Source organism: Falco cherrug, chromosome 3, assembly GCF_023634085.1.
Source record: "Falco cherrug isolate bFalChe1 chromosome 3, bFalChe1.pri, whole genome shotgun sequence".
In the NCBI taxonomy this organism is placed as follows: Eukaryota; Metazoa; Chordata; class Aves; order Falconiformes; family Falconidae; genus Falco; species Falco cherrug.
The window spans coordinates 104,438,606-104,450,198 of NC_073699.1; the positions used below are offsets into that span (position 1 = coordinate 104,438,606).

At 58.8% G+C, this 11,593-nt stretch overlaps 2 protein-coding genes across 2 annotated transcripts; both read left to right on the plus strand.

Moving 5' to 3' along the window:
- Positions 1-1,353: 1,353 nt before the first annotated feature.
- LOC129735600 (acrosin-like) lies at positions 1,354-3,823 on the plus strand. The gene is made up of 6 exons (XM_055704833.1): positions 1,354-1,404; positions 1,521-1,573; positions 1,711-1,911; positions 2,173-2,447; positions 2,725-2,870; positions 3,340-3,823. The coding sequence occupies exons 1-6, from the start codon at positions 1,354-1,356 to the stop codon at positions 3,691-3,693; spliced, it is 1,080 nt and encodes a 359-aa protein (XP_055560808.1). The 3' UTR covers positions 3,694-3,823.
- Positions 3,824-6,739: 2,916 nt separating this feature from the next.
- On the plus strand, positions 6,740-9,061 carry LOC129735601 (acrosin-like; the record flags this gene model as incomplete). Its single annotated transcript, XM_055704834.1, has 6 exons — positions 6,740-6,790; positions 6,907-6,959; positions 7,097-7,297; positions 7,559-7,833; positions 8,111-8,256; positions 8,726-9,061. Coding segments are annotated over exons 1-6 (1,062 nt in total), but the record flags the coding sequence as incomplete, so codon positions are not given.
- Between the last annotated feature and the right edge of the window lie 2,532 nt (positions 9,062-11,593).

Genomic DNA, 11,593 nt, shown 5'->3' on the forward strand with positions numbered 1-11,593 from the left:
CATCTTGCAGACAACATAGTTCTTGCTTACAACGTAGCTAGTCGATCGGTATCGACACGTGCAGACCGTAGTGTCCTTGTTAGTCAGTCTGTTAAACACAAGTGCTGAAGCACCAGTTGCAAGGTCTGCATATTTACCGAATGATTTTCAGCTTGAACTATCTCCGTGCAGAGTCTTTACTTCTGAGCGTCATGGCCTGTGACCGCCTTGCTGCCATCCGAAAAGCCCTGCACACTGGGACCCTCCTAGGTGGCAGAGCTTGTGTCCACACGGCAGCAGCTGCCTTGGGCCAGGGGGTTGCTCAGCCCAGCAGCACCAGCAAGTGTGGAATTGAAACCGGGAGCGAAGCCGCTAAGACAAAACCAGTATCCTATGAAGTTGGAATCCTGGCTCGGACTGGAGCCTAGAAGTCATAATTGCCTAAAACAGGGGTTGTTGCAAAGCCACATGCCCAGGAGCAGCATGTAGTACAACATCTAAGGGCTGTTAATGAAATAGCGATTGACCAACACCCGGTGCTGCCTAATCCTCCCACTTTCTCAACAGCGACAGGGGATTCTAATGTCTGTTTTACAGCATTGGACTTCGAAGGCGCCTTTTTGGCGTTCTGATTGTATGTCCTCGGCCGTGCGTAGCAGGTGCCACAGCTGCCCTCTTCAGTGTTGGTCCAGAACCACAATCCAACCCAGAGAGAGCAGGGACACGAAGCCTGCCAGAGGGCGTTGCTGTGGCTGACATAGCCAGTGAGGACTGTGCTGCGTGTGCCTTTCCCTGTGCTGCGTGCAGGAAGGTTGGCACTGCTGGGCTAGGCTTGGCTTATTTGGCTTGCCCGTAACTGCTTGCCTGCCACGACCATCAAGAGAGTGTCTCTTCAAGAGCCAAGCACGCGCTTGCTGCCTCTAGTGGTTGCGTTCTCTGTTGTGTGTCTCTTTATTGGGCAGGAGCAGGTGGCAAAGGGCTGCCGAGAGCAGGGCGGCAGTGACCTTCGCAAAGAGGTAGCGCCGCCACGCTTGGTTTTTCCTGTGAGCTGTTAGCAGGCAGAGCCGGGAGCCAGGCGCTGCTGCCTGCCACGGGGCCGGCCCACCCTCATCGCGCAAAGGGAGCATTCCACGGGGCTCTGTGGGGGCTGAGCGATGCCAGCTCCTGCCTCCCGTCCTGCTTGGAACCCCTCCTGTTGCCCCCCCTCCCCGCAGAGGCCACCACGCCCAGCCCCGTGGCAACCAGCCACTCTGTGACATCACCCCCGGGGCCAAGGGCATCCTGGGCAACGTGAGTTCGGGGGGCAGTATGTTGGCGGCTGCACTGGCGGTGACAAGCCCTCCTCCTTGCAGCTGCCACGTGTCACTGGCAGGGATGGATTTGCTGCGCCTCCTCCTCATCCTGCTGGCCATGTGCTGTCCTGCATACGGCACATGGGACAGCTGTGGGTAAGTGGCCCGAGGCTCTGGGAGGGAGCTTGGGCAAGCCCTTGTGGGCTTGGCTGGAGGGCAGCCAGTGTGGGAGGCTCATTTCCTTGCCAGCACGCAGGCTGTTGGCAGTACTCACCTACGGGGCTAAAGCAGAAAGAGGCAGGGTGTGGACACACACGTGCCCCACAGGCTTCCCCAGCCCTGCTGGCCAGGCAGCGCCTTGTGGGGAGGGAAGACGGCTGACCGTGAGCCGTAGGGGCGCCAGCCATCCAGCAGGACACTAAGGAGTTTCTCTTTACAGAGGGACCTGCGGGCTCCGGCCCATGGCTTTTCAGTACGGCATGTCGCGCGTCGTGGGTGGCACAGATGCCCAGGCAGGGGCCTGGCCCTGGATCGTCAGCATCCAGAATCCCTGGCAAGCGGGCACGGGTCATACCTGCGGAGGCTCCCTCATCAGCGCACAGTGGGTCCTGACAGCAGCCCACTGCTTCATCGAGGCCAGGTAAGGCGCCACCGGGAACACGCATAGCCCCACAACACTAGCGCTTGCCCCGTGCGCAGCAGCACGGGCTACTCCCGCCCCCTTTCCTCGCAGGACACCCAGGGCCTGGGTGCTCCTTGAGCCTGAGGCACGCGAGGCCAGTCACACCCTCCCGAGCGCTGCTCTCCTCTCTCCCTCGTCAAGCGGAAGGCAGGGCAACGGCTGGGCTGCTGCAGCACGTGGCTGTGCTCCCTCTGAGTCCTCTCCCCATTTGCCTTCCAGCTACATCACCATGTGGCGCGTGGTGATCGGTGCCACGCGGCTGACTCAGCTGGGCCCTGAGGCCCAGGTGCGCAACATCAAGCGGCTGCTCCTTCACCAAGGCTACAGTAACATCACGCAGAGGAACGACATTGCCTTGCTGGAGCTGGACCAGCCTGTGCAGTGCAACGCCTACGTTCAGCTTGCCTGCGTGCCCGATGCCTCGCTGAGAGTCTCGCAGCTGAAAAACTGCTACATCAGCGGCTGGGGTGCCACGACTGCAAGATGTGAGTACCGCGGAAGTACTCGTGTGCCGAGCGCAAGCTTGGCACGCTCGGGGCCATTGCTTGGGCTTCCTGACAGCAGAGGCCAGAGCCCGAGTCAGCCTGCGGGGACGTATGCCTCTTGAGAGATGGGCCTGAGCCCTTTCCCCAGAGCAAGGCGGAAGGCAAATGCCGCTATAACGCCTCTCAGGATGCAAAGCCAAGCGCGGGCGAGGCAAGGGATTCCACCAGGCAGGGGAGGAGAAGTGCCAGTGAGCTGCTGCTTGCTAATTCCTTCCTGTGCTCGCAGCTGGACGATCAACGGATGTGCTGCAGGAGGCCCAGGTCCGCCTCATTGATGTCAACGTCTGTAACAGCAGCCGGTGGTACAGAGGGGCCATCCACACGCACAACGTCTGTGCTGGCTATCCGCAGGGCGGCATTGACACCTGCCAGGTAGGAGCGTGCTACGAGCCAAGCCCCGTAGCACAGGCAGCCCCGCCACACGCAACTACGCCAACATGGCCCGGCATGTGCTTGGCCTGGCCAGTGCCCCTCCCACTTCAGGTCCCCACCGCCGGGGGGGCTTATACCCCCTTCCCCATCGGCAGGCCCCTGCCCAGTGCCCCTCTTGTCCCAGAGGCATGGCACTCTGCCCAGAAAGCCCTCCTAGTGTTCCTGGCAGCCCACGGCTCCCCATCCCAAGCCTGCCACAGCTCTCTTCCACACACCCACCATCACCGTGCAGTGAGGAGAGCCAGCCCCACCTTACAAGCCCACCACCCCTTCCCAGGCAAGGCTCGCTCGACACAGCCTCGCTCTGCAGGGAACACAGCTCCGGCAGGTGCCGTCAGAGAGAAGGAGCCAACCCCCGTGCTGACGGTGGCCACCCAACAACCCCTTTGTCCTCTCTCCTCCTCTGCAGGGGGACAGCGGTGGGCCTCTCGTGTGCCAAGACAGCAGTGCAGACTACTTCTGGCTTGTTGGGGTCACCAGCTGGGGGAGAGGCTGTGCCCGAGCCAGGCAGCCCGGAGTCTACACCTCCACTCAGCACTTCTACGACTGGATCCTGCTACAGATGGGCCTGCGCCCAGCAGTGAGGGCTACTCCAACAGCACGCGCTTGGGGTCATTTTGTCACCACGTCAAGCCCCGTTCCGAGGCCAAGGCCCACAGCAGCGCAGTCGGGCGGCTCCTGCCCATTTCCAGTCCAGAAGCTGCTGGACTTCTTTAGCCGGCTGCAGGAGCTCCTGCAGTACCTAAGGGGAAAAACGGTGTGAGCAGCAGGACAAACGGCACGCAGGGCAGGCTGCAGTGTGCCACCACCGTTTCCTTTGGGGCAATGCCTGCCGATGCATAGGCCACCTCAGCGTCAAAGGGCTGCTCTGCCCTGCGCCCGTGCCTCGGGACGCACACACCTGATGAGGCTGACCACGTGCTTGAAATAAAATGTTTCGGTGCTCACAGCAAACCAGGCTTCAGCTCAAGTCAGTCTCCTGTGCGAGGCAAGGACGTCCACGCCCGGCACCTGCCACGCGAGGCAGGCTGCAGGCAGACAAGGCGGGCACAAAGGGAAAGAGTCCCTGCAAAGGGCTGAAAGTGGGCCTGCTCAGGGAGGAGGGGGAGGCTGCACTGGGGGAGGAAGGGAACACAGGTCATCACGGGCTGGAGGGCTTGGGGAAAGGAGCTGGAAACACAGAACGTCTTTGGCCAGCTCCTGGTGGGATCCCGCTGCGCTTGTGGATGAGCCACAAGTGACCTTGAAACTGGACTCTCGTGACCCAGGACAGACGCGTCTGGAAAGACCCAAGGGTTGCACTGAGGATTTGGGGAAGGAGCTTGCCTTCGAGCCCCACATATGCCACAGACTTCATTTCCATCCTGTGTCGCGGTTTAACCCCGGCCGGCAACCAAACACTACCGGCAACCAAACGCCACGCAGCCACTTGCGCACTCCCCCCCACCCGGAGGGGTGGGGAGGAGAATCAGAAAGCAATGTAAAAGTGGAGGGTTGAGATAAGAACAATGTAATAATTTAAACAGAAGAAAGAGTGAAGAACAACAGTAACAATACCAAGAAGAAGAACAACAATAACAATTAGGATGGAAAGGTGGGGGAAAAGGGTAAAATCAAAAGGAAGGGAGAAGGAAAAAAAGGAAATGATGCCCAGTACAACTGCTCACCACCCGCTGACCGATGCCCAGCCAGTCCCTGAGCAAGAATCCCCCCACCAGCTAACCCTCCAAGTTTCTATACCAAGCATGACGTCCCACGGGATGGAATACCTCTGTGGCTGGTTCAGGTCAGCTGACCTGCCTGTGTCCCTTCCCAGTCTCTTGTGCCCCTCCAGCACTCTGGCTGGCAAGGCCCAAGAAACCAAAAAGGCCTTGACTTAGCAGAAACGCTAGGCAGCAACAACCGAAAACATCAGTGCGGCTACCAACATTGTTCTCACATCATAGCCAAAACACAGCACTTCACTAGCTACGAAGAAGAAAGTTAACTCCATGCCAGCTGAAACCAGGACACGGGGCCATCTCCTACTCGGCATGTGCTGCACAGGTCTTTGTAGCCTTCTTGATTGGTGCTGACGTGCGGAATCAAACTCTACATCTCAAGGAGGGTTATCAAGCAGGTATGTTTATCGGGGCTCCGGCTGCAAGGGGGATCGCTCCTCCTCACTTGCACACCCAGGGCTTAAGTAAGCAGATCCCTATTACACAGAAGCATACATATTCATTAAAATTCCCAAGAAAAGGCGGGGTTATTACCATTCGGTCCAGGAACTCAGTATCATAAGCCTCCTCACTCTGGCGCGGGTGCATTGACACCTGCTGGTCCTGGGCTGGGCTCTCTGGGAGGAAGGCTCGCACCCTTCCTCAGGATGTACTTTTCCCTTTGGCGCGCAGTGCTGAGGAGTCCACACCAGCAAGCGCAGAGCCAGGTTGTACTGGTTCTCTTCCCGGCTCGTACATCTTGCAGACAACATAGTTCTTGCTTACAACGTAGCTAGTCGATCGGTATCGACACGTGCAGACCGTAGTGTCCTTGTTAGTCAGTCTGTTAAACACAAGTGCTGAAGCACCAGTTGCAAGGTCTGCATATTTACCGAATGATTTTCAGCTTGAACTATCTCCGTGCAGAGTCTTTACTTCTGAGCGTCATGGCCTGTGACCGCCTTGCTGCCATCCGAAAAGCCCTGCACACTGGGACCCTCCTAGGTGGCAGAGCTTGTGTCCACACGGCAGCAGCTGCCTTGGGCCAGGGGGTTGCTCAGCCCAGCAGCACCAGCAAGTGTGGAATTGAAACCGGGAGCGAAGCCGCTAAGACAAAACCAGTATCCTATGAAGTTGGAATCCTGGCTCGGACTGGAGCCTAGAAGTCATAATTGCCTAAAACAGGGGTTGTTGCAAAGCCACATGCCCAGGAGCAGCATGTAGTACAACATCTAAGGGCTGTTAATGAAATAGCGATTGACCAACACCCGGTGCTGCCTAATCCTCCCACTTTCTCAACAGCGACAGGGGATTCTAATGTCTGTTTTACAGCATTGGACTTCGAAGGCGCCTTTTTGGCGTTCTGATTGTATGTCCTCGGCCGTGCGTAGCAGGTGCCACAGCTGCCCTCTTCAGTGTTGGTCCAGAACCACAATCCAACCCAGAGAGAGCAGGGACACGAAGCCTGCCAGAGGGCGTTGCTGTGGCTGACATAGCCAGTGAGGACTGTGCTGCGTGTGCCTTTCCCTGTGCTGCGTGCAGGAAGGTTGGCACTGCTGGGCTAGGCTTGGCTTATTTGGCTTGCCCGTAACTGCTTGCCTGCCACGACCATCAAGAGAGTGTCTCTTCAAGAGCCAAGCACGCGCTTGCTGCCTCTAGTGGTTGCGTTCTCTGTTGTGTGTCTCTTTATTGGGCAGGAGCAGGTGGCAAAGGGCTGCCGAGAGCAGGGCGGCAGTGACCTTCGCAAAGAGGTAGCGCCGCCACGCTTGGTTTTTCCTGTGAGCTGTTAGCAGGCAGAGCCGGGAGCCAGGCGCTGCTGCCTGCCACGGGGCCGGCCCACCCTCATCGCGCAAAGGGAGCATTCCACGGGGCTCTGTGGGGGCTGAGCGATCCCAGCTCCTGCCTCCCGTCCTGCTTGGAACCCCTCCTGTTGCCCCCCCTCCCCGCAGAGGCCACCACGCCCAGCCCCGTGGCAACCAGCCACTCTGTGACATCACCCCCGGGGCCAAGGGCATCCTGGGCAACGTGAGTTCGGGGGGCAGTATGTTGGCGGCTGCACTGGCGGTGACAAGCCCTCCTCCTTGCAGCTGCCACGTGTCACTGGCAGGGATGGATTTGCTGCGCCTCCTCCTCATCCTGCTGGCCATGTGCTGTCCTGCGTACGGCACATGGGACAGCTGTGGGTAAGTGGCCCGAGGCTCTGGGAGGGAGCTTGGGCAAGCCCTTGTGGGCTTGGCTGGAGGGCAGCCAGTGTGGGAGGCTCATTTCCTTGCCAGCACGCAGGCTGTTGGCAGTACTCACCTACGGGGCTAAAGCAGAAAGAGGCAGGGTGTGGACACACACGTGCCCCACAGGCTTCCCCAGCCCTGCTGGCCAGGCAGCGCCTTGTGGGGAGGGAAGACGGCTGACCGTGAGCCGTAGGGGCGCCAGCCATCCAGCAGGACACTAAGGAGTTTCTCTTTACAGAGGGACCTGCGGGCTCCGGCCCATGGCTTTTCAGTACGGCATGTCGCGCGTCGTGGGTGGCACAGATGCCCAGGCAGGGGCCTGGCCCTGGATCGTCAGCATCCAGAATCCCTGGCAAGCGGGCACGGGTCATACCTGCGGAGGCTCCCTCATCAGCGCACAGTGGGTCCTGACAGCAGCCCACTGCTTCATCGAGGCCAGGTAAGGCGCCACCGGGAACGCGCATAGCCCCACAACACTAGCGCTTGCCCCGTGCGCAGCAGCACGGGCTACTCCCGCCCCGTTTCCTCGCAGGACACCCAGGGCCTGGGTGCTCCTTGAGCCTAAGGCACGCGAGGCCAGTCACACCCTCCCGAGCGCTGCTCTCCTCTCTCCCTCGTCAAGCGGAAGGCAGGGCAACGGCTGGGCTGCTGCAGCACGTGGCTGTGCTCCCTCTGAGTCCTCTCCCCATTTGCCTTCCAGCTACATCACCATGTGGCGCGTGGTGATCGGTGCCACGCGGCTGACTCAGCTGGGCCCTGAGGCCCAGGTGCGCAACATCAAGCGGCTGCTCCTTCACCAAGGCTACAGTAACATCACGCAGAGGAACGACATTGCCTTGCTGGAGCTGGACCAGCCTGTGCAGTGCAACGCCTACGTTCAGCTTGCCTGCGTGCCCGATGCCTCGCTGAGAGTCTCGCAGCTGAAAAACTGCTACATCAGCGGCTGGGGTGCCACGACTGCAAGATGTGAGTACCGCGGAAGTACTCGTGTGCCGAGCGCAAGCTTGGCACGCTCGGGGCCATTGCTTGGGCTTCCTGACAGCAGAGGCCAGAGCCCGAGTCAGCCTGCGGGGACGTATGCCTCTTGAGAGATGGGCCTGAGCCCTTTCCCCAGAGCAAGGCGGAAGGCAAATGCCGCTATAACGCCTCTCAGGATGCAAAGCCAAGCGCGGGCGAGGCAAGGGATTCCGCCAGGCAGGGGAGGAGAAGTGCCAGTGAGCTGCTGCTTGCTAATTCCTTCCTGTGCTCGCAGCTGGACGATCAACGGATGTGCTGCAGGAGGCCCAGGTCCGCCTCATTGATGTCAACGTCTGTAACAGCAGCCGGTGGTACAGAGGGGCCATCCACACGCACAACGTCTGTGCTGGCTATCCGCAGGGCGGCATTGACACCTGCCAGGTAGGAGCGTGCTACGAGCCAAGCCCCGTAGCACAGGCAGCCCCGCCACACGCAACTACGCCAACATGGCCCGGCATGTGCTTGGCCTGGCCAGTGCCCCTCCCACTTCAGGTCCCCACCGCCGGGGGGGCTTATACCCCCTTCCCCATCGGCAGGCCCCTGCCCAGTGCCCCTCTTGTCCCAGAGGCATGGCACTCTGCCCAGAAAGCCCTCCTAGTGTTCCTGGCAGCCCACGGCTCCCCATCCCAAGCCTGCCACAGCTCTCTTCCACACACCCACCATCACTGTGCAGTGAGGAGAGCCAGCCCCACCTTACAAGCCCACCACCCCTTCCCAGGCAAGGCTCGCTCGACACAGCCTCGCTCTGCAGGGAACACAGCTCCGGCAGGTGCCGTCAGAGAGAAGGAGCCAACCCCCGTGCTGACGGTGGCCACCCAACAACCCCTTTGTCCTCTCTCCTCCTCTGCAGGGGGACAGCGGTGGGCCTCTCGTGTGCCAAGACAGCAGTGCAGACTACTTCTGGCTTGTTGGGGTCACCAGCTGGGGGAGAGGCTGTGCCCGAGCCAGGCAGCCCGGAGTCTACACCTCCACTCAGCACTTCTACGACTGGATCCTGCTACAGATGGGCCTGCGCCCAGCAGTGAGGGCTACTCCAACAGCACGCGCTTGGAGTCATTTTGTCACCACGTCAAGCCCCGTTCCGAGGCCAAGGCCCACAGCAGCGCAGTCGGGCGGCTCCTGCCCATTTCCAGTCCAGAAGCTGCTGGACTTCTTTAGCCGGCTGCAGGAGCTCCTGCAGTACCTAAGGGGAAAAACGGTGTGAGCAGCAGGACAAACGGCACGCAGGGCAGGCTGCAGTGTGCCACCACCGTTTCCTTTGGGGCAATGCCTGCCGATGCAAAGGCCACCTCAGCGTCAAAGGGCTGCTCTGCCCTGCGCCCGTGCCTCGGGACGCACACACCTGATGAGGCTGACCACGTGCTTGAAATAAAATGTTTCGGTGCTCACAGCAAACCAGGCTTCAGCTCAAGTCAGTCTCCTGTGCGAGGCAAGGACGTCCACGCCCGGCACCTGCCAAGCGAGGCAGGCTGCAGGCAGACAAGGCGGGCACAAAGGGAAAGAGTCCCTGCAAAGGGCTGAAAGTGGGCCTGCTCAGGGAGGAGGGGGAGGCTGCACTGGAGGAAGGGAACACAGGTCATCACGGGCTGGAGGGCTTGGGGAAAGGAGCTGGAAACACAGAACGTCTTTGGCCAGCTCCTGGTGGGATCCCGCTGCGCTTGTGGATGAGCCACAAGTGACCTTGAAACTGGACTCTCGTGACCCAGGACAGACGCGTCTGGAAAGACCCAAGGGTTGCACTGAGGATTTGGGGAAGGAGCTTGCCTTCGAGCCCCACATATGCCACAGACTTCATTTCCATCCTGTGTCGCGGTTTAACCCCGGCCGGCAACCAAACACTACCGGCAACCAAACGCCACGCAGCCACTTGTGCACTCCCCCCCCCCCCGGAGGGGTGGGGAGGAGAATCAGAAAGCAATGTAAAAGTGGAGGGTTGAGATAAGAACAATGTAATAATTTAAACAGAAGAAAGAGTGAAGAACAACAGTAACAATACCAAGAAGAAGAACAACAATAACAATTAGGATGGAAAGGTGGGGGAAAAGGGTAAAATCAAAAGGAAGGGAGAAGGAAAAAAAGGAAATGATGCCCAGTACAACTGCTCACCACCCGCTGACCGATGCCCAGCCAGTCCCTGAGCAAGAATCCCCCCACCAGCTAACCCTCCAAGTTTCTATACCAAGCATGACGTCCCACGGGATGGAATACCTCTGTGGCTGGTTCAGGTCAGCTGACCTGGCTGTGTCCCTGCCCAGTCTCTTGTGCCCCTCCAGCACTCTGGCTGGCAAGGCCCAAGAAACCAAAAAGGCCTTGACTTAGCAGAAACGCTAGGCAGCAACAACCGAAAACATCAGTGCGGCTACCAACATTGTTCTCACATCATAGCCAAAACACAGCACTTCACTAGCTACGAAGAAGAAAGTTAACTCCATGCCAGCTGAAACCAGGACACGGGGCCATCTCCTACTCGGCATGTGCTGCACAGGTCTTTGTAGCCTTCTTGATTGGTGCTGACGTGCGGAATCAAACTCTACAACTCAAGGAGGGTTATCAAGCAGGTATGTTTATCGGGGCTCCGGCTGCAAGGGGGATCGCTCCTCCTCACTTGCACACCCAGGGCTTAAGTAAGCAGATCCCTATTACACAGAAGCATACATATTCATTAAAATTCCCAAGAAAAGGCGGGGTTATTACCATTCGGTCCAGGAACTCAGTATCATAAGCCTCCTCACTCTGGCGCGGGTGCATTGACACCTGCTGGTCCTGGGCTGGGCTCTCTGGGAGGAAGGCTCGCACCCTTCCTCAGGATGTACTTTTCCCTTTGGCGCGCAGTGCTGAGGAGTCCACACCAGCAAGCGCAGAGCCAGGTTGTACTGGTTCTCTTCCCGGCTCGTACATCTTGCAGACAACATAGTTCTTGCTTACAACGTAGCTAGTCGATCGGTATCGACACGTGCAGACCGTAGTGTCCTTGTTAGTCAGTCTGTTAAACACAAGTGCTGAAGCACCAGTTGCAAGGTCTGCATATTTACCGAATGATTTTCAGCTTGAACTATCTCCGTGCAGAGTCTTTACTTCTGAGCGTCATGGCCTGTGACCGCCTTGCTGCCATCCGAAAAGCCCTGCACACTGGGACCCTCCTAGGTGGCAGAGCTTGTGTCCACACGGCAGCAGCTGCCTTGGGCCAGGGGGTTGCTCAGCCCAGCAGCACCAGCAAGTGTGGAATTGAAACCGGGAGCGAAGCCGCTAAGACAAAACCAGTATCCTATGAAGTTGGAATCCTGGCTCGGACTGGAGCCTAGAAGTCATAATTGCCTAAAACAGGGGTTGTTGCAAAGCCACATGCCCAGGAGCAGCATGTAGTACAACATCTAAGGGCTGTTAATGAAATAGCGATTGACCAACACCCGGTGCTGCCTAATCCTCCCACTTTCTCAACAGCGACAGGGGATTCTAATGTCTGTTTTACAGCATTGGACTTCGAAGGCGCCTTTTTGGCGTTCTGATTGTATGTCCTCGGCCGTGCGTAGCAGGTGCCACAGCTGCCCTCTTCAGTGTTGGTCCAGAACCACAATCCAACCCAGAGAGAGCAGGGACACGAAGCCTGCCAGAGGGCGTTGCTGTGGCTGACATAGCCAGTGAGGACTGTGCTGCGTGTGCCTTTCCCTGTGCTGCGTGCAGGAAGGTTGGCACTGCTGGGCTAGGCTTGGCTTATTTG

What these genes read in the sequence shown, in the direction of transcription:
- LOC129735600 (XM_055704833.1), top strand. Translation starts at nt 1,354, where the DNA reads ATGGATTTGCTGCGCCTCCTCCTCATCCTGCTGGCCATGTGCTGTCCT. An exon ending in CTAAAGCAGAAAGAGGCAGG is followed by an intron (nt 1,574 to 1,710) that starts GTGTGGACACAC and finishes TTCTCTTTACAG; the next exon opens with AGGGACCTGCGGGCTCCGGC. An exon ending in CACTGCTTCATCGAGGCCAG is followed by an intron (nt 1,912 to 2,172) that starts GTAAGGCGCCAC and finishes TTTGCCTTCCAG; the next exon opens with CTACATCACCATGTGGCGCG.